This window comes from Heteronotia binoei, chromosome 4 (assembly GCF_032191835.1).
Source record: "Heteronotia binoei isolate CCM8104 ecotype False Entrance Well chromosome 4, APGP_CSIRO_Hbin_v1, whole genome shotgun sequence".
Lineage (NCBI taxonomy): Eukaryota > Metazoa > Chordata > Lepidosauria > Squamata > Gekkonidae > Heteronotia > Heteronotia binoei.
Genome location: NC_083226.1, coordinates 169,027,086 through 169,053,307, shown reverse-complemented (window position 1 = coordinate 169,053,307; position 26,222 = coordinate 169,027,086). Strand labels below are relative to the sequence as shown.

Sequence of the window (26,222 nt, the reverse complement as noted above, 5' to 3'; positions counted from 1 at the left end):
GACTCTTATCTGGGAGAACCGGGTTTGATTCCCCACTCCTCCACTTGCACCTGCTGGAATGGCCTTGGGTCAGCCATGGCTCTCGTAGAGGTTGTCTTTGAAAGGGCAGCTTGGTGTAGTGGTTAAGTGTGCGGACTCTTATCTGGGAGAACCGGGTTTGATTCCCCACTCCTCCACTTGCACCTGCTGGAATGGCCTTGGGTCAGCCATGGCTCTCGTAGAGGTTGTCTTTGAAAGGACAGCTTGGTGTAGTGGTTAAGTGTGCGGACTCTTATCTGGGAGAACGGGGTTTGATTCCCCACTCCTCCACTTGCACCTGCTGGAATGGCCTTGGGTCAGCCATAGCTCTGGCAGAGGTTGTCCTTGAAAGGGCAGCTGCTGTGAGAGCCCTCTCAGCCCCACCCACCTCGCAGAGTGTCTGTTGCAGGCGAGGAAGATAAAGGAGATTGTGAGCCACTCTGAGATTCGGAGTGGAGGGTGGGATATAAATACAATATCTTCTTCCGAGCACCCACCCCATGAGATGCATTAACTGGAAATGCTGGAGACTTAACCACCCATGTGCAAAGCATGCCCCCTCCCACACACACACCAAGCCATGGTGTAAACCTTGCAACTGTCTTCTTCACTTGAGGGCATGAAGTGGAGAGAGGAACTGAAGAAACAAACTGCACACGTCTGTACTGACCTACCCAGAAGAAAGGAGGGAGTGGAAGTCTATTTTGCAAAGTTCAGAAGACGACAACTCTGCTTTTCAGTCCCAGTCTGCTTTGGTACTCCAACACTCATTTTACAATCAAATTTGGAGCACTAAACCCACTCCTTTTCCTTTTCCACTAATAAGGCAGAAATCTGAAACAGCAATACATCATCTTATGATGAGGACCTGAGCATGACGCCTGAACAGAAAAAGGTTGCTAAGTAGGGCTTTTTTTGTAGCAGGAACTCCTTTGCACATTAGGCCACCCCCCTCTGATGTAGTCAGTCCTCCTGGAGTTTACAGTAGGCATGTACATTGGCTGCAATGGGGAGGGGGTGGCCTAATATGCAAAGGAGTTCCTGCTACAAAAAAAAGCCCTGATGATAATATGCAATGCAGGGTTTGATGTTCCACAAGCTGCCAATATCTCAATCTAGCTTCCAAGAGTTCAGTTTCAGTGGTCTATGATTCATACCCCCTCAGGGAAAAGAATGCCACGTTTCTGCATCTACAGCGTGCACTCATTTTCCTGGGGGGGAGGTTGATTCTGACGGAGAAAGGTAACCTCTGCCATTAGCTTCAGGAATCTGAATGCTTATGTGCCCTTAACAGTTGCATTGCCGTCATCAGACAGGAAACTAGCATATTCATACTGAGGACAGCCCATCAGTCAGCTCAGCTACCATCACTGCTGCAGGAAGTTGTGGTGGCTACAAGAATAGGCAGCTTCAACAGGAGACTGGAGAAACCTATGGAGCAGAGGACCATTAATGGTTATGAGCAACAAGTTATAGATGGAACACTCTGTCTGGGGCAGTGATGCTCTGTATCCTTGGGGCTTGGGGAGGGCAACAGTGAGAGGGCTTCTGGAGTTCCGGCTCGGCTTGGGGACCTCTGGATGGCACCTGGGTTTTGGCTGCTGCGTAACACAGTATGTTGGGCCGGATGGGCCACTGGCCTGATCCAACACGACTTCTCTTGCATTGTTAAGTTTGGGGCAGTGATGCTCTTATGTTCACCACTGCAGTAGTAGATTTCATAAAAACAGGGTTACCCGAGTCATCTTAAAGCAGGGGTGTCAAACTCATTTGTTATGAGGGCCAGATCTGACATAAAGGAGACCTTGTCGGGCTGGGCCGTGTTGGGCCGGGCCGTGTGTGTACCTATTTAAGATTGGGTAGCAGAGATATAAACTTTTTAAAGGACACAAACAAACAAGACTAAAGATTTTAAAAAACCAACAAAATAAAATGAAACATGCTCTAAATATTAGTACTCCTTGGTCTTAAAGGTGCTTTCTTTGTATTTCTCCCACGGGATCCAAAGAACTGGGCAAAGGAAGCTCTGTCTCTTTCCTTCCTCCCCTAGGGAAGAGCCCCAGCCAATGGAGAAATCGAGGTTTTGCTCTGTAGCTCCTGTGCGATTGAGGAAGCCTTGCAAAGCAAGCTGAGATGCAGAAGGAAGCAAGAGAGAGGGAGAAAGAAGCAGACGAGAGCTAGTTGCTCAGGGGCCTGATAGGAGCCCTCCGGGTGCCTCATTCGGCACCCGGCCTGCATGTTTGACACCCCTGTCTTAAAGACTTCAGAGTTTCATCAAAGTTCTGGGTTGCATTTCTCCTTCCATTTAAAAAATCACCGTAATGCTAGAAAAAACTGCTCCTCTGAACGCTTCTTGCAGCCCATGTTTGTCCTTTTATTGCTCTCTGAAGCAAGCAACCTTTTCTAGAAAGTTAACTTGCAGCAGATGGAATACTCAGAAGTTATAACGGTGGCACAGGCAACGGCACATCTGCACCAAGGCAGTTACAGGAATCTGGCCTGTCTTGTGACCGTTCAGAGAGGTTGCCACAAATTACTCACCCAGTTAGAATCACAAGGAGCTCAACACTCAGGCTTTTTCTCCCAGCTGATGATCCAGGAAGCCACCATTACAAAGAAGTATCTTTCATTAAATAATAGCATAAACCATAGCGAGATATGTTGAATAGGGTACAGCGTACAGAGACATGCTTTGTGTATAACCAATGGGTTTTATCGAACCTACTGTTCCACTGATGAAAACGGAACCGCACGGACAAAAAGATATGTCAGGGGCTGTAATAAGGAGGTGAATTAGTCAAGATCGGGCAAAAAGCTGGCCAGACCTAACCTAATAGAAGAGCCACAACCAAGTATAAAACACTGCATGCATCTAACATGACTGAGTACCAAAAGTCTGGGTCAGATGAGTTAAAACTGATTATGCCTTTCAGAATTCAGATCTTAACCAGAAATTAGTGACAGAAGTAGGAGACAACGAGGTTGCTCCATGATATCACACTACTCTTTTGGTTTTGACACTCTACGGGACTGAACTCTTACAGTCTATATTCCTAGATCAGGACTGCACAACTGGTCACCCACCAAGTAAAACACCATCCTACCCAGGAATACATAAGAACATAAGAGAAGCCATGTTAGATCAGGCCAATGGCCCATCCAGTCCAACACTCTGTGTCACACAGTGGCAAAAAATTTTTTATATATATATATATATACACACACACACACACTGTGACTAATAGCCACTGATGGACCTCTGCTCCATATTTTTATCTAAACCCCTCTTGAAGGTGGCTATGCTTCTGGCCGCCACCACCTCCGGGCTGCATGTTTGACACCCCTGGGTTAAATGTTACATGATGGGGCTGATGTTGACTATCTAGTAAATGCTGCAAAGATTTAGAATTGGATGTCATCTAGTTCACTTGGATTATTTGATGTATCAGTTCAGAAAAGGTCAGAACAGAAAGGGAAAACTATTCCCCACTCCTCCACCTGATGCCTGCTTGGTGACGTTTTGAGCCAGTCACAGTTCTGTCGGAATTCTCTCATGCCTGTTTTGTGGTAAAGGGAAGGGAAAGGCAATTGTAAGCTGCTTTGAGACTCCTTAGCATAGGGGAAAACAGGGCATAAAAACCAACCCTCCTCCTTCTTCTGAAGGCCATCTTTTGAATCTCTAGTTTAAAAGTAACTTAAGGGGCTCGCACTATAGCTTCTGCTGAAATACATCCTCCTCAAATTTGCCCAGAATTTCTTCCAGCACAAGCAGCCTCCTTTAAGCTTTCAGGAAAGTTTTAAAAGCTGGAGTTTGGCAAGAGCAGCTGATAAATGAATTCAGAAGAATCAGTTTGGATGCTTTTCAGTGCTGCTTGGAATACCAAGTTCAAGAATGCAAGACGAGTAGTTGGGATTAAAGAGGTCAACAGCGTTTGTCACAATGTACTTAACAGTTGCTATTTTTCTTGTCCAGTCCATACTGTCTATGAACGTTAAGCATCCGTTTCACTACAGATCTTCCATATTCCACGTCTCTAACGTAAGAACTATTTCCATTTCAGGTTCAAGAGGAGACTGGATCAACATATGGAGCAGAGGTCCATCAGTGGCTATTAGCCACAGTGTATTGATGCAACTCTCTATCTGGGATTCTGTATTCTTGGTGCTGGGGGGGGGGCAACAGTGGGAGGGCTTCTAGTGCCCTGGCCCCACTGATGGACCTCCTGATGGCACCGGGCTTTTTGGCTACTGTGTGACACAGAGTGTTGGACTGGATGGGCCACTGGCCTGCTCCAACATGGCTTCTCTTATGTTCTTTTGTGACACAGAGTGTTGGACTGGATGGGCCATTGGCCTGATCCAACAGGGCTTCTCTTATGTTCTTTTGTGACACAGAGTGTTGGACTGGATGGGCCACTGGCCTGATCCAACAGGGCTTCTCTTATGTTCTTATGTGACACAGAGTGTTGGACTGGGTGGGCCACTGGCCTGATCCAACATGGCTTCTCTTATGTTCTTATGTGACACAGAGTGTTGGACTGGAGGGGCCATTGGCCTGATCCAACAGGGCTTCTCTTATGTTCTTATGTGACACAGAGTGTTGGACTGGATGGGCCATTGGCCTGCTCCAACATGGCTTCTCATGTTCTTAATGTTTCCCGCTATTTACAAAAAGCTTCCTTCTGATTCAAGAAGTCACTGAAATTCCAAGAGTAACTGTTAACAGTTGCTCACCCCTGTCTACATCTCCTTTGAAATCCATGAAGAATTTCAGCATTGTGGATAGCCTGGTCTAGACCAATCTTGTCAGATCTAGGAAGCTAAACCAGGTCAGTCCTGTTTCGTGTTTGGATGGGAGACCAAGGAAGCCCAGGGTTGCTACAGACAGAGGCAGGTAATGGCAAACCTGAATGGCTTTGCCATTACCTGAATGGCTCTTTCCTCGACTGGCTCTTTCCTCTGAATGGCTCTTTCCTCGACTGAACACCTACAGTGTTGCTGAAAGTCAGCTGCAATTTGACAACAAAAAAAGGACTGGCTTTGCAACAAAAAATGCCCAACCCTCCTCTCCTGCACTGCTGCGCCTGCCCTCCCCACTGGCTGGGGCTGGGGGGGGGGGGAGCGACATGGGGCTGGTTCTGGCCTGGGGCACCTTCCAGCTCTCAAACATCTGGCATTCACATCTGGGTGCTCTCAAGCATCTGATGTTTATTCTGTGTGGCTCTTACATTAAGCAAGTTTGGCCAGCCTTGCCTTAGCCCTATGGCTCATTACTATGTGTTTTGACATTTACAGTATGGGGTTCTGATAAAAACGGTGCTGTCACCAACCTCTTGAGATGTAAGGGTGGGATAAACAATGCATTTAATTTTTCCGCACTACTTACACCAATTCACACGGATAAAAAGCTGCTATTATACTGAATCACATCCAGGTCAGTACTGGTCCATCCGGGTCAGTAATATTTACTCAGACTTGAAGCAGTTTTCCAAGGGCTCAGGCTGAGGTCTTTCACATCACCTGATCCTTTTAACTGGAGGCATCATGTGACTGAACCTGGAAACTTCTGCATACATCATGGGCTGTCCCCCAACCCAAGATCTTTGGTTTACAAAACTAAATTAACATCATCTCCTTGATACTCGATTTACACTTCGATTCTGTAATATTTATATCCCACCTTATTTCCTTGGGTTTAAGGGGGCAAACAATGCAACAGGGCCGAAGCCACAGAGGCACTGTTAGGGCACTGCCTTCCAGGTGGGGTCCCCTAACTTCCAGGGGTTCCACCAGGATGCAATCTGCCCTTCTCTCTCTTTTTTTTTTGACATGGCTAAGCTGGTAAAGCAGCAGCAGCAGCTGGGAGAGCTGAGCAGGGCAACAACGCACTGCAGCAGCAAAAGCGGCAGGCGGAGAGGAGAGGAGAGGAGAGAGGCGGAGGAGAAGGGCTGTGTGGAATGGGCTGGGGAGGGGGGGATGGATGCAGCTGCTGGCTGCAAAGTGCCATGGTGGGGGAGAGGGAGGTGGAAGGAAACCTCCTGATTGCACGCAGGGTGCAGCCCCTTCTTAACTCCAAAGTTCTAGGGTGGGCTGCCTCAACTGGGCCACTTTCAGAGTCTCCAGCTTTTACCCCTACCCCAAAACACTTCTAAGAAGAGGCAAGCCCCATAGTGAATGGGAAGGGGTGCATCCCAACTTTTTATAAAGCCCCTTAACTTTTAAAATCGTGGCTACGGCCCTGCAATGCAACAAGAAGTCTCAAGGTCACAAAATAGTAAAGAGTCCGTAAATAAAACCCATACAATCGCAAAGATTAAAAATGCAGTCAAATCTGCCAAAACTGTTTACCTTCCACAAAATTCCTCCTAAAACAGAACCACCTAGCAGATCTTCCTAATAAATGCAACCAGTAAACATTTGAACATATGAAGCTGCCTTATACTGAATCAGACCCTTGATCCATTGTCTACTCAGACTGGCAGCGGCTCTCCAGGGTCTGAAGCTGAGGCTTTTCACGCCTATTTGCCTGGACCCTTTTTAGTTGGAGGTGCCGGGGATTGAACCTGGGACCTTCTGCTTACCAAGCAGATGCTCTACCACTGAGCATTTGGTCCCTCCCCAAAAGAAGCCATCTGCATCAGCTCCAGTAGTCCACACCAGAGTGCTGGACCTACAGAGAATCTGTGACTTGGTAACTGTTGTACAAACAGATCTAAGAAAAGGGCACAAGTAGGAGAAGGATGTCTGAGGAATGTAATTTGTACATGGAGTAAAGGGCTTGGCTAACGGAAGCAGAGAACCACTCAAAGAATGGATAAGTTTTTCTTTTCCAATAATTTGTATGCCAGCTTTCTTGTTTGCTTGCCTCCAGACTTACATTTCCCAGATTTCCCGTTCTTGTCCACTTTCTACACTAGGCAGGGTGTTCAGTCCCTAAAACCATCAATTGCCTTTTTTTTTTTTTACAGCTTTCTTAACTCCACCGTTTAACCACGCCGGCATCTTCTTGGCCACACACCACCTTTGTTCACTGCTTGCAACTCTGAAGCTTCCGACGTTGCTGTTATTGACAAAGCTAAAATTCCAACTCCTCTATTTGCATACACACTCACACTCTTGTCACTAAAGGAGCGGAAAAGAAATCAAGATGTTCCAGAAACCAAGCAGAGGGTAAAGAGATATTGTTTTTTTGTACTAATTGGTGGCTTTATTACGACGTTGAAAACATTGTTTTTATAACTGTTCTGAGCTGCTCTGAGAGCTCCATATGGTCTCTGAAGGCAAGCAAGAAATAAAAGTAGAAATTGCCAAAGACCAATCCGAACAGCAGAGACTGTTTATACAAAACCAGCCAGTTCCGTTATCATTTACTGTTTTGCTCAGTAAATATTGGCTGACTGAAGTGTTGACCAAGGAAAAGCCTGGCTCGTATGCATTTCAAGGAGGACCCATTAGTGGAAGGACCCCCAAACGTGCTACCATCTGGCCACTTCAGATACTCTGACACATGCCTAACAGGAATTCTTGTTAGCAATGTCCATACATCGACCTTCATGGGCAGCAACAAGTGCAAAGGGGAAAGTTTCCAGTGAGAAAAGAATCGTGTTCTTCACCGACCCTGCCCAAACATGATACATTTAAAGGAGCCTGAAAACCTCAGAAAAGTAAGTCATCAGAGTTGATGTACTCCTTTCCAGTGCCGCAGGATTCTTACCTGGGTATCGTCACGCATTTCGTGTTGCAGTTCTGAGTGGTGATCGCTTTTTCAAGCTCGTCCAATTGCCCGGTCTTCTTCAGCTTCTTGACCAAGCTCTTCACCGCCTTCTCGCACCATTTCTCCTCCTGGCCGTTCTGCTCGCCGCCGCCGGCACCTCCGGAACCACCGGCGGATTTCTTCCACCCCAGCAACCTCTTCACGACAGGGGGGGTGAACGGCAATATTGATGACATGGCCAAGGCGTGGTTTGATCGCTACAAGAACTCAGGTACCCTGCACAACCTATGGAAGAAAGGAGAGGAGGGGGGGGATCTGTGAGATATCTCAAAGTGAGGACACACCTTCACCTTTCAGGAGAAAGAGACAGATCACTCAAAGTCCTTGAAATCTACGTGACAGCACAAAAGTCTATTGTTAAATTGCCGATTCTAAAAGGCAAATTGTCCTCTTTTTTGTCACTAAGATCTCTCATTCCTGTATTTTTAATTCATGTCATTCAACGATGACCAAGGTTTCATGCATAGAAATGCTTTTACTGTTCTATCATGAACAATACACTCTCTCCTCAGTACCATACTTCATGCTATTGAAAGATGGATGTTTTTTTATGAGACAATAAGACAAAAAAAGGCTTTATGGAAATGTAGATCTCCCCCTCCCCTTCTGATGTGTCATTAGTGTCTTTTGAAGAACGAACACTGATGTGCTAATTTATACTAGAACTGAACTTCTGAACCTACTTGCAAACTCGTAACTTCCACCGACACCAGAATAATTTTAAATTTCCCACAACTGACAACATGGTTGTGTTCAAATTCCCCCCCCCCCAACTGCTGCAAACAAACAAAAATTAAAGTTATAACAATTTAAAGCAACCAGTTAACTGCAAGCAGCAAGTATGCCATAGAACACTAGAATTTCAGCCATTCTTACTGCGTACCAATGCAAAAGATGGGAGTATCTGAACAGCAATGATCCGGGCTTTTTTGTAGTAGGAGCTCATTTGCGTATTAGGCCCCACCTAATGTGATGCAGCCACTCCTCCGAGAGCTTACAGGGCCTACCGTAAGCTCCAGGAGGACTGGCTACATCAGGGGTGTGTGGCCTAATATGCAAAGGAGCTCCTGCTCCAAAAAAGCCCTGGCAATGATTACATTGGACTGGATCCAGAATAAATTGGCCGTTTCCACCAATCTTCCCTGCAGACCCCATCCCTCAATATGTCTCAAGGTGACCTACACCCATGGAGATCTGTGGCTGCGGGGAGTGGGGGGTGGACAGAGGCAGATAAGTTTCACTCAGCTATTGGAAAATTCAGCCCAACTCCAGCACATGAAGCTGCCTTGGACCATCAAGGCCAATAATGCCTCCACAAACTGGCAGTTCTTCAGGGTCTCAGGCCTTCTAGATCACCTCCAGACAGAACTGGAGATGCCAGGGACTGAACCTTGGATTTTCTGCTTTCCGAGGAGATGCTTTAAGCACTGAGACATGGTCCCAACCTGCGGTCCTGATCTGGAACACGGCAAAGTCATTCAACGTAAGAACTTTGTGCACCGGGGAGGAGGGAGAATACAGTGGAAACATTGGACTGAATATTAAACAAAATCTAGAGGCATGACCTAACCATTTCTTGGATGGCCTTCCCCCCAACACACACCCCAAAGGAGAACCTAAATTCTGGCTGTTGTACACTATTAACAAGAGGATACTGGGGTCGGAGAGACAGAATTCACTGCTGTATAAAGAGACCTATGCTTGATTTGTTTAAAATGTGGAACTCACTGCCAGAGGGTGCAGTGATGACCACAGGAATATTCAAAAGGGATTAGATCAGGGGTGTCGAACTCATTTGTTATGAGGGCCGGATCTGGCATAAATGAGACCTGGCTGGGCCAGACTGGGCCATGTCAGGTTGGGCCAAGCCGCGCCGGGCTGGGCCACGTATGTACCTATTTAAGATTAGGTAGCAGAGATATAAATTTCATAAAGAACACAGACAAACCCAAATATATTTCTTAAAACTGGCGCCACAGTAGGTAGGGATGGCCACAAGAATAAACACCTTTAAAGGGGGATCGGACAGATTCATGAAGGATAAGTCTATCAATGGCTACTAGCCATGGTGACTAGGGGGACCTTCGCGTTAAGCCTCCGAATCCCAAAGCCAGGAGTCAACATCAGGGAAGGCCTCTGCCTCCATACCCTGTAGCTCAGGGGCGGCCAACAGTAGCTCTCCAGATGTTTTTTTTGCCTACAACTCCCATCAGCCCCAGCCAGCATGGTCAATGGTTGGGGCTGATGGGAGTCATAGGCAGAAAACATCTGGAGAGCTACTGTTGGCCACCCCTGCTGTAGCTGACCATCCAGAAGAACTGGTTGGCCATTGTGCGAGACAGGACGCTGGACTAGATGAACCACTGCCCTGATCCAGCAAGGCTCTTATGGTCTCATGTGACAATAAATGCTGTAGTGCTATAGAAGCAAAATTGAAAATAAATCCAATACCTGAGAGAAAATTGCAACTTTAGCACATATATCTTAATTTTTGCTACCCAGCTGCAGAGAGCAAAGTTCTCAATGGAACTTTCAGTTTTCCCTCTGAGGCTTTGGTGCCGTTTCTGCCCCACCTGGCTTCCAATCTTTTTTTCTCCTTCCTGCAAGGTAGGACAACAAGCTACCCTATTTGGGTAAATGTGTCACAGAGGTCTGAGGGAAGAGGTGAACAAGTCAACCACGTCAGCTCAAAAGGCCAACAGAAGTCGTGTAACTGTTGAGTAGCAATGAAAACCCTGTATGTTCCCATCGTGAGGATCCTTCTAGGTACAGAAATGCATCTCACATTTAAGAGCTGTGTCTGGGCTACGGAACTGCCCATCTTGTCTTAAAAAGAATTTTTTTTAAAGTACATATTTCATAAGAGCTCAGTGCCCCCCAAAATTCCCAGTTTTACCACCAGGGAAAAAATGTATAAAGGCTTTGGGAAAAAACCAGAAAACCAACTTTTCCCCTGGATTTTCTTTTCTTTCCCCACAAGCCTTCGAATCTGGCACTCTGGCAGACTCTGGCACAGCTGCTATCCTCTCAGACTGGAGTGGGATCATTTTTTGACGTTTCTTTTTTCTATGGGAAAAATGCAGGACTGAATTGCCCACATATATCAAAAAGCATCTGAGATTTCCTGGGCCAGGGGTGTCAAACATGCAGTTCAGGGGCCGAATCAGGCCCCTGGAGGGCTCCTATAAGGCCCCAGAGCAACTGGCTGTCATCTGCTTCCTTCTCCCTCTCTTGCTTCCTTCTGCATCACAGCTTACTTTGTCAGGCTTGCTCAATCGCACAGGAGCTAAAGAGCAAAGTCTCTATTTTCTCCACTGGCTGAGGCTTTTCCCTTGGGGAGGAAGGGGGGAGGAATAGCTTGCTTTGACAGGCTCTCTCAATCGCACAGCAGAGCTACTGAGCCAAGCCTCTCTTCCTTCTATTGGCTGAGGCTCCTCCCCACCCCCAGTCCCCTGGTGAAGGAAGGAAAGAGCCAGAGCTTCCTTTGCCCGGTTCCCTGGATTCCATGGGAAAAATAGATTAGATAATTTTATTTATTAGATAAATACCAAAAAAGCATCTTTAAGAGTAATGAGTGCTAACGTTTTAAGCGTGTTTTTAGTTTTTAAAAACATATATATTTGTGTTTGTCTGTGTTCTTTATAAAATTTATCTCTCTGCTACCTAACCTTAAATAGGTACACACTTGGCCCAGCCTGACATGGCCCGGCCCAACAAGGTCTCATTTATGTCAGATCCGGCCCTCACAATAAATGAGTTTGACACCCCTGCCCTGGGCACTTCTTATGGTTTGACCAGTGGATTACAGAAGCTTTGTCCAATACAAATACCAGTCATTCTTCTACTCTCCACCAGCCTGGATATGCAGCTTCAATATATTCTCTCACATACATGCTCTTTATATGAAGAAGCAAGCAGTGACTCACAAAACCTCATACCTTGCCAGGCTGCCACAAATTTTGTCAGCCTTTACGGCGCTACTGCTCTTTTCTCCTGCTACAAACATGGCTACCCATATTGATCTATAGGTGCTCTTTACAGCTCTGAATTTAAACCTAATGCCATAGAACAGGCATATCAATTGTGCGGCCCGTGGGCTGGACAGACCTCCAGACGGTGCCTATCAGACCCTATCATGATCCTGGGCCTAGTGAGGCCTGCAGGCCCCAGGAAAGCCTGCTTAGGAGTTACTGGGAAAAGCCTACATCTCCCAGGATCCCCTCTGTCCCTCTGATTGGGTAGCAAGGGGTTTGGAGGGAAACAGGTCCAGAGAGGGGTGGGGCCTGGAAAGAGAATATAAAGGCCAAGCCCAGGAAGTGGGCGTTCTTTCCCTGGAAGGGTTAACTGGAAGCAGGCTGTAGCCTGGAGAGCTGGAAGCAGGGGACAGACCCTTACCCAAGGGGGTAAGTGCTGGTAAGAGTAGGGACTATAAAATAGACGGGTTAGGGCATTTGTTTATTTTCCCTTCACCCTTTTATTGGTTAATGTACCTTGTTTGTTTATATTGCACTGGCCTTAAAATAAACCTTTTTGTTGTTGTTGTTTACTCTGCCTGGTCCTCACACCTATTATTTGGCCTAAGCTACAGGAGGCCTGAAGGGCTTGGGAGGGAACTCTGGGCCTTCTCAAGGGGAACCCTTAACCCAGAGTGGTGGCAGCAATTGGTAATACCCCCGAGTCGTGACAAGCCCACAAGCAACTCACTGTCATCTGCTTCCTTCCCCATCTCTTGCTTCCTTCTGCATCACAAGTTGCTTTGCCAGGCTTGGTCAGCTGCATTGGAGCTGAATTCAGAGCAAAGCCTCTATTTTCTCCATTGGCTGACCAGCACAGCACATGAAGCAACTTATGTACAAAGCTCACAATGCCCAGCCATTTCATATTTTTCTCTGGGACTTGGGCTCAAAGTATTGACCATGAGATTTTTGTAATGAATGTCAACGTAGGCTTTGAACTTACAGATATATATCTGAACAACACCTGAACAGTATACTCAAGATTTCTACAGCACAGACACTGTCTTCAGATTTCGATGCAATAACTCAGAGCTAGAGGCATCAGTTATCAGAGACTGTTAAATAAACAAAATATTGCAAGACCGCAAATGTTTTAAGCATGTTTTACTATTAAGTTTGTCTGTGTCCTTTGTAAAGGTTATATCTCTGCTACCTTGCATTACATTTTTTGACACATGTGGCCTGGCCCAACAAGGTCTCATTTATGTCAGATCCAGCTCTCATAACAAATGAGTTTGACACCCCTGAATAAGACTCTCACCAGCAGTCTCCAATATTGATATGTTTATAGCCCTGGGTGTCATCTCCCCCACCCCTGAACCCAGGCCGACGATAACCAGAAACCAAATTTGCTATTCTTTTATTCTGTAAAAACATTGACACTATTTTGCATGCTAATTCATTGCCCACTCCCTATATGTACTATTGTTCACTGTATTCCATTTAACTGTCTGACAAAGTGTGCTTCACACACGAAAGCCAATACCCTGAATAAAACTTTGCCTTAAAGGTGTCACTGGACTCTAACTTCATCCTACTGCTTCAGACCAGCATGGCTGCCCACCTGGATCTGGCTCACACACTGACAAATCCCAGTTTGCCATAACAGGAACAAACACAGTTTATACTTAGGCTCCTATGCTCACTCTTGCCTTCCCCCTTTTCCTCCCTTTCTCATACATGGGAGCAGTTAACAATTCTCATATCCTCGTCAAACCACAGTCTTTTCCGGCATCTGAATTATTCACAGAATCACAGTTAGAAGGTACTTCCAGGGTCATCTAGTCCAACCCCCTGCACAATAAAGGAAACTCACAAATACCTCCCTCTAAATTCACAGGATCTTCATTGCTGCCAGATGGCCATCTAACCTCTGTTTAAAAACCTCCAAGGAAGGAGAGCCCACCACTTCTCGAGGTAGCCTGTTCCACCGAGGAACCGCTCTAACGGTCAGGAAGTTCCTCCTAATGTTGAGCCGGAAACTCTTTTGATTTAATTTCAACCCACTGGTTCTGGTCCTACCTTCTGGGGCCACAGAAAACAATTCTACACCATCCTCTTCATGATAGCCATCAAGTCCTTGAAGATGGTGATCATATCACCTCTCAATCGCCTCCTCACCAGGCTAAACATGCCCAGCTCCTTAAATCTTTCTTCATAGGACTTGGTCTCCAGACCCCTCCTCATCTTCGTCGCCCTCCTATGGACCCGTTCCAGCTTGTCTATATTCTTCTTAAAATGTGATGCCCAAAACTGAACACAGTACTCCAGGTGAGATCTTACAGAGCAAAGTGATACCATCACTTCACGTGATCTGGACACTATACGTCTGTTGAATCAAGCCAGTGGCTGCACCAAATGATGACGTGCCAAAGTTATACCATCACCACATACACAAAAATCACGCAATGCAGTCCAGTACAACTGCAGTTGTTGAGTAATCAAGTTAGAAGTCATGTCCGTGGCCTGTTAGCAACTTGGCCATGAGTTGTATAATTATTTCATTATATATTACAATGAAGTCATAAGACGACTGTGACATCCTGTCCTCCACTCCAAATTGCACAGTCTCAGAGCAGCTCACAATCTTCTTTGCCTTCCTCTCCCACAATAGACACCTTGTAAGGTGGGTGGGGCTGAGAGAGCTCTCCCCAGAAGCTGCCCTTTCCATTCCAGCAGCTGCAAGTGAAGCAGTGGGGAATTAAACCTGGTTCTCCCAAATAAGAGCCTGCACACTTAACCACTACACCAACATCACAGGGCTGGGGTGTCCATTAAAAAGGGCAAGCCCAGGGGTGTCGAACTCATTTGTTATGAGGGCCAGATCTGACATAAAAGAGACCTTGTTGGGTTGGGCCATGTCAGGCCGGGCCACATGTGTTAAGATTATTTAAGATTAGGTAGCAGAGAAATAAAGCTTATAAAGAATACAAACACAAATATATTATTAAAAAACTTAAAACATGCTTGGTCAGACTTCCGGGGTTGGAAAATGCCAAGCTGAATTGCTTCTCAGAAGGGGAGCAGGCTGGGGCTTCTGTTCGGGGTAGTGGAGGGCAATTTAATGCCTACTGCCTACTTTTCTCAGTCAGAGATCAGTCCAAGATATGCACAGGAACCTCTGAGGAGATTTACCTTGGCTAAAAGGGAGTCCCGGGGGGGGGCTCCTTTGAGGCTTTGAGGGGTCTCCGGAGATGAGTTGCATATTCATCATCTGCAGAAGTTTCCAGAGTCATTTATTTGACATAAGCTTGACAGGATCCTAACCTTGAGACTACTAAACATCTAAAGCTATACAAGACCGGTGTTGGATCTGGATAACTTCAGAAAAAGGTACTGATGACTATCTTCATTTCGGGACTATTTAAAGTTAAATAAAATAAAATCAGAAGGTGGGAAATAGAGATTCAGAAAGCTTGGAAGAAGAAGGGGAGAAGGGGCGAAATTTGAATTTTGTAAATTTAAAGGACAGTGCTAAAAAGTGGAAAGGAATTTATTGTTTTGTCCACTTTCCCCACTGTTGTTTATAATGACTCTTGAAATATTACTGATGCAAATTCAAGAAGATAAAGAAATAGAAGGATTAAAAGTAAAAGGATTTACTTACAAATACAGAGCATTTGCAGATGATATGTTTATAAATGAAAACCCCATACAAGTCACACCTTTGTTGTTAGCCAAAATACAAGAATATGGGGAGTTGGCAGGACTTTGTATTAATAAAGAAAAATCAAAACTTCTTTGTAAAAATATGCAAATAAATAAGCAACAAGAATTTCAGAGACTAACGAGCTGTGAAGTTACCTCCAAGGTAAAATATTTGAGTGTGGAGATAACAATGAAGAATATTGATTTGTTCAAAAATAATTATGAGAAGCTATGGCATAAAATGGATGAAGATATGTTAAAGTGGAATAAACTTAATTTTTCACTGTTGGGTAGAATAGCCACAATTAAAATGAATATTCTACCAAAAATAATGTATTTGTTTCAAACTATTCCAATTGTGAAAGACAGTAAACAATTTAATAGATGGCAAAGAAAAATTTCAGAGTTTGTGTGGGCGGGGAAGAAACCAAGAATTAAAATGAAAATTTTAACAGATGCAAAAGAGAGAGGCGGATTTCAATTACCAGACTTAAAATTATATCATGAAGCAGTCTGCTTAGTATGGATAAAAGAATGGATAATGTTGTTAAAAAAAAAACTCTTAGCGTTGGAAGGTCATGGAAATAAATTTGGCTGGCACGCTTATATGTATTATGGGGAAAAAAAGATAGACGGCTTTTTCTCTCACCATTATATAAGAAACAGTTTACTAAATACATGGATGAAATATAAGAAAAAGGGAGATGAGAGAAAACCGTTATGGATAGTGCCAGTCGAAGTGATAAAAAAAAACAGCTGAGACGGGTGAAGAAAAGTGGTTGTCATATAATCAACTATTAAAAATACAAAGTGGCAAAATAGAATTGAAAACTGTGGACGAACTGAATAATAAATATGATAGGTTTCAAATGCAACAAATAAAGAGCTTGGTGGAGAATGACATTAAAACTGAAGGAATAAGAAAAGAGCAAAAAGAAATTGAAAAAGTTCTGCTTGAAGACAACGAAAAATTAATTTCAAAATTATATAAATTACTTTTAAAATGGTCTACGGAAGATGAAGTAGTGAAATCTCAAATGATTAAGTGGGCAATTAATGTAAATAAAGAAATACAGATGGAAATTTGGGAATATTTGTGGAAGAACTCTTTGAAGCTTCGACGTGTCATAGTATTAAAGAGAACTGTTTTAAAATGATCTATAGATGGTATATGACTCCTAAGAAATTGGCAAACATGAATAATAAGATGCCAGACAGATGTTGAAAATGTAAAAAACATGAAGGTTCTTTCTACCATATGTGGTGGACTTCACGAGCAAAAAAGTATTGGCAGATGATTCAACAAGAAATTTCTAGGATCTTGGGATATGAATTTAAGAAAGTTGCAGAGACTTTTCTGTTGGGATTACAAATGGAAAAATTTCCAAAAGAAGATAGAACTATAATTTGGTACTTGCTTCCAGCTGCTAGGACATTATATGCGCAGTTGCGGAAGCAAGAAAAAATACCAGAGAAATGGGATTGGATTGTAAAAGTTATGACATGGAGTGAAATGGACAAATTAACAAGAATTTTAAAAGACTATGATTTAGAAGTTTTTAAGATGGAGTGGAAAAAGTTCAGAAGATATGTAGAAAAAGAGTGGAAAATAAAAGGACACTGGACAATTTTTGATAATGAAAAAAGAAGAATATTAATTTTTGAAGGGTACCTTTAAACATTAGTACTTTAAGTAAATAACACCGGCGGGTGTCAAGTAACAGGGGGAGGAGTGGGTAGAAAGTAATATATGGAATAGATAAAAAAAGTTATTAATGATGCAAAAAATATAATTTGTTACCATATGTTACCAAATAAAATTCTTTTAACCAGGAAAAAACTTAAAACATGCTTAAAACGTTAGCACTCGGGTCTTAAAGGTGCTTTCTATGTATTTCTCCCATGGGATCCAGAGAACTGGGCAAAGGAAGCTCTGGCTCTTTCCTTCCTTCCCCTAGAACTTGGGGGAGAGGCGCCTCAGTCAATAGAAGGAAGAGAGGCTTGGCTCAGTAGCTCTGCTGTGTGATTGAGAGAGCCTGGCAAAGCAAGCTATTCCTCCCTAAGGGAGGAACTTCAGCCAATGGAGAAAACAGAGGTTTTGTTCTGTAGCTCCCATATAATCGAGCAAGCCTTGCAAAGCAAGCTGTTGTGCAGAAGGAAGCAAGATATAGGGAGAAGGAAACAGATGACAGTCAGTTGCTCGGGGACCTGATAGGAGCCCTCCGGGGGTCTAATCTGACCCCTGAACAGCATGTTTGACACCCCTGGGCTAGCCTGCAACCCGCTTTCAGGAGGTTTGCAACCCACTTGTGTGTCCGTGCTTAGAGAAATATGATTTTTGGCCTGGATCAGGGAACAACATCAAGCTTTTGAGGTGCATAGAAATCTGACCGCTCAGTTGCTTTGAGCCCTCGAAACTGATGAGCACTGGCACTAAAACACTTGTGGAATGTTTTCAGAGGCTCAAAGCAGCCACGTGAGGATAATTTTGATTAAGGTCTAGAGATGTGAAGGACTGGAAGGGGGAACAAAGGAAGAAATTCAGGATCACCCCCCTTTTGCCTCCCCACCTCATTACACTTTTTTTTTTTTTGAAAGTTTGGGGAAGTACTGTTATGAATATTTTCTATTATAGAACGAAATTCTTTTAAAAACAAGTTGGGAATGCTGTAGACGTACGCATCTCTAAAATCTAGATGCATTTCAGCACCTAGAAGGAAACTAATCTTCACGAGAGCAGCATGCAGGGCTTTCATTGCTTCTCAACTGTTCCACTGCATTCTCTTCTCCTTTTCTCTTGTGGTTGGGCTGTTCACCTTTCCCTCAAACCGCTGTGAAACATATACCCACAAATTGGGCAACAAGCAGCTTATTGCTCTATCTTGCCAGGAAAGGGGGGGGAGGAGAGACCACAAGGAGGTAGGGCAGAAATGGAACCAATGCCTCAGAAGTAAACCGAAAGTTTCATTGAGAACTGAGCTCGTTCTAACCAGAAGCCACAGAAGGAAGCCAACAGAACCTAGCTGGAACAGCACCTAGCTGTGCAGACATTGTCATCGACCTTTTTGCTGACCAATAATACATTTGATGTTCTTTACCACGACGTTTGTGTTTTCTGTTTAATGCCTATCTTTTCTACTTTTTAGGTAGCATAAGGTGCATCAGCTTGCAGTATTCTCTCAAGTATTGGGTATATTTGATGTTTTGCTTGTTGACAACAAAAGGCATTGATTTAAATTCTGTATGTTAAATACTGCAATTTATAAAAGATGCATTTTTAAGTTGTTAAGGCAATAAAATCACTTTAGATTTGGTAGGACAGTTAAGTATTGCGACTATTTAAATTTTCCCCTACGTTTCTTTCTCTAACATTTCTTTTCAAATTTCCAGAAATTTCACCTCTCTATTAAGGCCACAACACTGGGGAAGGGGTTCTTCCCATCACCGAGTTCACCTTCCAAGTTCCCAATTGCTATGCATTGCAATGCATTTTTTAAAAATACAGAATATGTAAGTGCGGCATTCTTGTCATTGCTTGTTAATCCAACACCATTCAGCAGTAGTACTTGAATTTCTTTCTTAACCTGTTGTTTTCCAGACAGGTCCTGATATTGGATTAAACAGAACTTTTTAAAGTAATCAACTAATGAGAAATGGGGAGAAATTAGGGTTAGATGTTATCTTTATTACGGCAATCACAAAGATGGTGTGTGTGTATACACACATGTGTATGTATGTGAATATGTATGTATATATATACATACATATATACACATGTATGTGTGTGTGTATATATATATATATATATGTACACATATATATATGTATACATATATATATATACACGTGTATATGTGTGTGTGTATATATATATATATATATATATATATATATACACACACACACACACACACACATGTGTATATATGTATTTGTGTATACACACACACTTATTTATTTTTCAAGCTGTGGTGCTGGAGAAGACTCTTGAGAGTCCCTTGGACTGCAAGAAGATCAAATCAGTCAGTCCTAAGGGAAATCAACCCTGATTGTTCCCTGGAAGGTCAGATGCTGAAGCTGAAGCTCAAATGCTTTGGCCACCAAATGAGGAAGGAGCACTCACTGGAGAAGATCCTGATGCTTGGAAAGACAGAAGGCAAAAGAAGAAGGGGACGGCAAAACAAAACTCTGACATTCGTCTCTTAAATCTTTGGGCTGGTTCCTACAGCCAAAGAAAATTTGTCGACGTCTGGTTCAAAACCCCATATGTCATGGTCACAACCTGAAGATGCACACCAGTCACGGCTGTCTTTAACTATTAAAAAAACTGCTATTACAAGTTTCACCTCATAACCCTTATTTCCAACCAAGTATGCATATAATTTAAAAATTGAGGTTGGATTTACATTGGGTTAAGGAAAAACAAAGCATGGAAATACAACGAATTAGACCCATGCCCATCTCTGGTCATTTTACCTTGTCACTCTGGAATCATTGTTACTTTGTCTGCCTCCAACACTGTGTGACAGTGAAGATGGCATACACAATAAAAAAGTCTATACAATAAAGCAAATATCTCAGAGACTCTCTTAAAGGCAGGCCTTGAACAATAACCTAATCCTTCGCACACTATAGTTAGCAACCTGCCCACAGACTGTATAAACATAAAAGTGTAAATTAATTTCTTATGTGAGTCAAGCGATGCTCAAAATTTTACAACAAAGACTGTTATCGTATATGAAATGAGAAATGCCAGATATTCAAGCTGGATTCAAAAAAGGAAGAGACACTGGAGATCATACTGCAAATTTATGTTCGTTACTGGAGCATACAAGAGTATTTCAGAAAAAGGCTTCTATTTCACAGGTTTTAAAGGAAATGGGTGTGCCACCGCATTTGATTGTTTTGATTCACAACCTGTACTCTGGACAAGACATTACTATTAGGACAGAGTATGGAGAAACAGAAGTCTCCAATTGGCAAAGGTGTCAGGCAAGAATGTATTTTTAAGTCCCTATTTCTTCAATTTAAAGAGCCCCATGGTAAAGCTGCAGTACTGAAGTCCTAAGCTCTGCTCATGACCCGAGTTCGATCCCCGGGAGAAGCTGCATTTTCAGGTAGCAAGCTCGAGGTTGACTCAGCCTTCCATCCTTCCAAGGTCTGTCAAATGAGTACCCAGCTTGCTGGGGGGAAAGTATAGATGACTGGGGAAGGCAATGGCAAACCACCCCATAAAAAGTCTGCTGTGAAAACGTTGTGAAAGCAACGTCACCTCAGAGTCGGAAACGACTGGTGCTTGCACAAAGGACTACCTTTACCTTTTTCTTCAATTTATGTGCCAAACTTACCTTAAGGAAAGCTGAATTAGGCACAAGTGAAGGTGGAATGAAATTTGGTAGAAGGAGCATTAACAATCTGAGATATGCAGATGACACTACATTACTGGCAGAAAACAGAGATCTGACATGACTCCAGGTGCAAATTTAGCTGGTGCTAAAGCGGGATTACAGCTGAACATTAAGAAGACAAAAGTAATGACGGCTGCGGAAACATACAAGTTGAAGACTGAAGAAGAAGTCATTCAGGATTTTTTATTCCTTGAATCCATCATCAACCAAAAGGGAAACTACAATCAGGAAGTGAGAAGGAGACTGAGACTGGTAAGGGCAGTCATAAAGGAACTAGAAAAGATCCCTAAGTGTAAGGATGTGTTGCCAGTGACTAAGTTAATTCATACTATAATGTTTCCTATTATTATGTATGGGTGTGAAAGTTGGACAATGAAGAACGCTAACAGGAAAAGGCTGATTCCTTCGAAACACACGGTGTTGGCACTGAGTTTTACAGAGACTGAAGAACACCAAAAAGACCAATAAGAGGGTTCTAGGCCCAATCAAGCCTGAATTCTCCCTAGAAGCATGAAATGACTAAACTGAAGCTAATGTATTTTGGCGACATTACTAGAAGACAAGGGTCGCTAGAAATGATAATCGTGTTAGGAAAAGTTGAAGACAGCAGGAAAAGAGGACACCCCAACAAAACATGGATTGACTCAATCAAGGTAGTCATGGTTTGCGAGACACAAGGGCAGTTAATGATATGACCATTTAGAGGACACTAAACCCACAGAGTCACCATAAGTTGGAAGGGACTTGACGGCACTTAGCGTACACACAGATGCACAGAAGGAAAGCTGGGTGACAGTGAACTAGTTTCAACCGTTTTAAACCATTCAAGCTCTAAGAGAGAGAGACTCCCAGCTCCAGCAAAAACACTATAGCACAAGTTCCAAATTTTAATCTTACCTATTAACCAGACAAAGCAAATAATGAAGAGAATTACAGTTGGTTTTTACACCACAGTTTTCTCTACCTTAAGGAGTCCCAAAGCAGCTACAAACTGCCTTCCCTTCTTCTTCCCACAACAGGCACCGTGTGAGGTAAGTGGTGCTGAGAGAGTTCAGAGGGAACTGTGACTGGTCATCTAGCAGGCTTCCGGTGGAGGAGAAGGAGGGAATCAAACTCAGCTCTCCATATTAGAAGACTGAAGAAGACTGCAGATTTATACCCCGCCGTTCTCTCTGAATCAGAGACTCAGAGTGGCTTACAATCTTCTTTATCTCCTCCCACCACCAACAGACACCCTGTGAGGTGGGTGCGGCTGAGAGGGCTCTCACAGCAGCTGCCCTTTCAAGGACAACTCCTACAATAGCTATGGTCAACCCAAGGCCATTCCAGCAGCTGTAAGTGGAGGAGTGGGGAATCAAACCCGATTCTCCCAGATAAGAGTCGACACACTTAACCACTACCCCAAACTGGCTCTCTAGAGTTCGCTGCTCTTAGTCACTGCACCACCAATGAGGACCAGAGATTTGCATGATTGGTACATGAAGGAAATCCAGCAACTGAAAGTTTAGACTTGTATTTTTAATGTTTTTACAAGGTTTACGTTTCTTGCAATCCACCACAGATAACAAATAACCAAGCGACTTTCTGCTCCGCTGGAACAACTAATCCCATCACATGGCCTGCAACAATTCAGTTTAACGGATCAACAATTACAAATATTCTGACTAAGTAAGCTTAGGTATTGTCTTGTGGCTTTACGATATAAGTAATTAAATCCAATTTAGAAAGCAGAATTTACAGCTCACTTAGCAAGTCAAACCCCAAAAGGGAGCCTTCCAGTTACGGAATTTACACTGCAACATCTATTAAGGTAACATACATCTGAAAGTCCTTAAAATGTTTACGCAAAAGAAAAGAAAAAGAAAAATACAAAGTCAACTTTTCCTTCATCTACAGGCACCACTTGTATCAAAAAGCACCTTCATAAATACTAACTATCTAAACTAACTATCTACGCTAAGAAAACAACAAATGGGCTATATACAATGATAAAGGCGAAAAAAATGGTATCTCACCGACCGGGGACATGAAAGGCAAACCTCTCCGTGCAGCGGTCAAAAAGGAACTGGCGGGATCCCCGCACTGGCACTGGTGAGCATATGTACTGGGACGCCTGCGCATGCCCTTGGCGCCGAGTGCGGAAAAATCCCAAGCTTTTCAGATACCGATTCGGGGATCGGTGCAGGCGCTCTATCCCATGGGTGTGAAGCACAGAGACCGCGAAGAAGATCCAGTATTCCCAGAAACAGAGTAGCCTAGAAATGACACAGGAGTGTCAAACATGCAGTTCAGGGGCCAAATGAGACCCCTGGAGGGCTCCCATCAGGCCCCCGAGCAACTGGTTATCATCTGCTTCTTTCTCCCTCCCTCTTGCTTCCTTCTGCATCATCGCTTGCTCTGCCAGGTTTGCTCAACTGTACAGGAGCTACAGAGCAAAACCTCTATTGTCTCCATTAGGTGAGGCTCCTCCTTTGGGGACGAAGTGGGGAGGAACAGCTTGCTTTGCCGGGCCCTCTCAACTGCATAGCAGAGCTACTGAGTCAAGTCTCCCTTCCTTCTACTGGCTGAGGCTCCCCCTCAGTCCCCTGGGGAAGGATGGAAAGAGCCAGAGCTTCCTTTGCTCAGTTCCCTGGAACCCATGAGAGAAATACAAAGAAAGCATCTTTAAGACCAATGAGTGCTAACGTTTTGAGCATGTTTTAAATATATATATATATTTTAAATATATAAAATTTATCTCTCTGCTACCTGACCTTAAATAGGTACACACATGGCCTGGCCCGACAAAGTCTCATTTATGTGAGATCCAGCCCTCATAGCAAACAAGTTTGACATCCCTGGACTACAAGTTACTGAACTTCTACTATATACTGCCACAGGAGGTGGTGGCGGCCACAAGCATGGCCACCTTCAAGAGGGGTTTAGATAAAAATATGGAGCAGAGGTCCATCAGTGGCTATTAGCCACAGTGTGTGTTTGTGTATATATATAATTTTTTGGGCCACTGTGTGACACAGAGTGTTGGACTGGATGGGCCATTGGCCTGATCCAACATGGCTTCTCTTATGTTCTTACGTGACACAGAGTGTTGGACTGGATGGGCCATTGGCCTGATCCAACATGGCTTCTCTTATGTTCTTACGTGACACAGAGTGTTGGACTGGATGGGCCATTGGCCTGATCCAACATGGCTTCTCCTATGTTCTTATGTGACACAGAGTGTTGGACTGGAGGGGCCATTGGCCTGATCCAACATGGCTTCTCTTATGTTCTTATGTGACACAGAGTGTTGGACTAGAGGGGCCATTGGCCTGATCCAACATGGCTTCTCTTGTGTTCTTATGTGACACAGAGTGTTGGACTGGATGGGCCATTGGCCTGATCCAACATGGCTTCTCTTATGTTCTTACGTGACACAGAGTGTTGGACTGGATGGGCCATTGGCCTGATCCAACATGGCTTCTCTTGTGTTCTTATGTGACACAGAGTGTTGGACTGGATGGGCCATTGGCCTGATCCAACATGGCTTCTCTTATGTTCTTACTATGGTGTCACACATAGCTTTGGAGATAGTGATGCCATTCCTGCACCTGTAGTCAGAACCTACCCGCCCCACTTCCCAAAGCAAGACACCATTCATCTACTCTTGCCTTCATTTCCTCATGCTGCAAGATATTTTGAAACATGTCGGGAAACAGCCACATCATATTGCTTTATGGACATATTCCATATTTTAGCCTCAGGTAAAGGAGGACAGGATAGCCGTTAACTCGTTTTCTCAAAGAAAACAAATACTATAAAGCCAGCGAGCTGATCTGAAGTTAGAACAGCTATAATAATAATAATAAATAATAAATTTTATGTATACCCCGCCCTCCTCGCCGAGGCTCAGGGCGGCTAGATTCAAGTCCAGTAGAACCTTAGAGACCAATGAGATTTAGCAGGGCATAAGCTTAGGAACAAGCCCCGTGGCGCAGAGTGGTAAAGCTGCAGTACTGCAGTCGGAGCCCTCTGCTCACGACCTGAGTTCGATCCCCAGCGGAAGCTGGTTCAGGTAGCCGGCTCCAGGTTGACTCAGCCTTCCATCCTTCCGAGGTCAGTAAAATGAGTACCCAGCTTACTAGGGGGAAAGTGTAGATGACTGGGGAAGGCAATGGCAAACCAACATTTTAAAAGACTGCTGTGAAAACGTGAAAGCAACCCAGAGTGGGAAACGTCACCCCAGAGTCGGAAACGACAGGTGCTTGCACAGGGGACTACCTTTACCTTTTACCTTTAAGCTTTGGAGAGCAAAAGCTCCCTTGCAGCTTTGACTCTTGAAAGCTTATACCCTGCTAAATCTCGTTGGTCTTGAAGGTACTACTGGACTCAAATCTATTTATTTGGCTTATATCCTGGCCCTATCCCAAAACTGGGCTCACAGCAATTAGAATATAAATAACAGTAACATATAATTTTTAAAAAGTTAACACAATCAAAGGCAAGAGGGCAGCAAACCAAGACAGAAACTCCAGCCGTTCCATTGCATTCTCTTCTCCTTTTCATAGGCCTTGTCTCTCGCGGTTGAACTTTTCACCTCTCCCTCAAACCACTGTGAAACACATACCCACAAATGGGGCAATAAGCAGCTTATTGCCCAACCTTGCTGGAAGGGGGCAAAAAGACCACAAGGAGGTGGGGCAGAAATGGAATGAATGCCTCGGAAGAAAAGTGACCCAAGGCCATTCCAGCAGCTGCAAGTGGAGGAGTGGGGGATCAAATCCAATTCTCCCAGATAAGAGTCTGCACGCTTAACCACTATACCAAACTGGCTCTCTCAGCTGAACGTGTGTGTGTCTGGGCCAAGCAAGCATCCATGGCAGCATGGGGAATCAAACCTGGGTCTCCTAGGTCAAAATCTAACACTCTAACCATGACATATTCCAAGTCTGGTATTATTCAGTTCATACATCAGGAACAACAGCAACAACCCACACAATGCTACTGGGGTAAATGCGACATAGTAACTTGTGTGGTTACAATGACCATGCACAGGCAAAAGGAAAAACCTTGGAAGGTTACACGTGGTCCTTAACACTGCCCCCTCCCCAACTAAAATCTCAACAGATTCTTGCACCAAGTTCCTGTTGCCTGTGGAGAAAGGGAGACTACACAGATATACTGAAGGTCATTTTGTCCCCAAAACAAAGGGCAGGTGACGTTAATGATAAGAACATGGTTCACACCCGCATGCGACCTGAGAAGCAGTCATTTTATTCAATCTCATTGCTATTTCGCTCAACCGGACTGAAAACGCTTATATCCAACGGGTCGTCTTAAAAGATGCATGACAAGTCTGCAGTAGACATTTTTAATCAG

At 44.0% G+C, this 26,222-nt stretch overlaps 1 protein-coding gene and 1 long non-coding RNA gene across 4 annotated transcripts in view; both read right to left on the bottom strand.

Moving 5' to 3' along the window:
- LOC132569783 (uncharacterized) overlaps window positions 1-26,222 on the bottom strand; it is a 463,235-nt gene that overhangs the window by 174,205 nt on the left and 262,808 nt on the right. The gene's annotated exons all lie outside the window — the stretch shown is intronic.
- SMAD2 (SMAD family member 2) overlaps window positions 1-26,222 on the bottom strand; it is a 75,019-nt gene that overhangs the window by 34,710 nt on the left and 14,087 nt on the right. For all 3 annotated transcript variants that reach the window (XR_009555286.1, XR_009555287.1, XM_060236188.1), the window contains exon 2: window positions 7,733-8,017. Coding sequence is in view for 1 of the 3 variants with exons in the window: in XM_060236188.1 (XP_060092171.1) it covers window positions 7,733-7,968 (236 nt within the window). In the remaining 2 variants the exon portion in view is untranslated. The remainder of the gene's footprint in view (window positions 1-7,732; window positions 8,018-26,222) is intronic.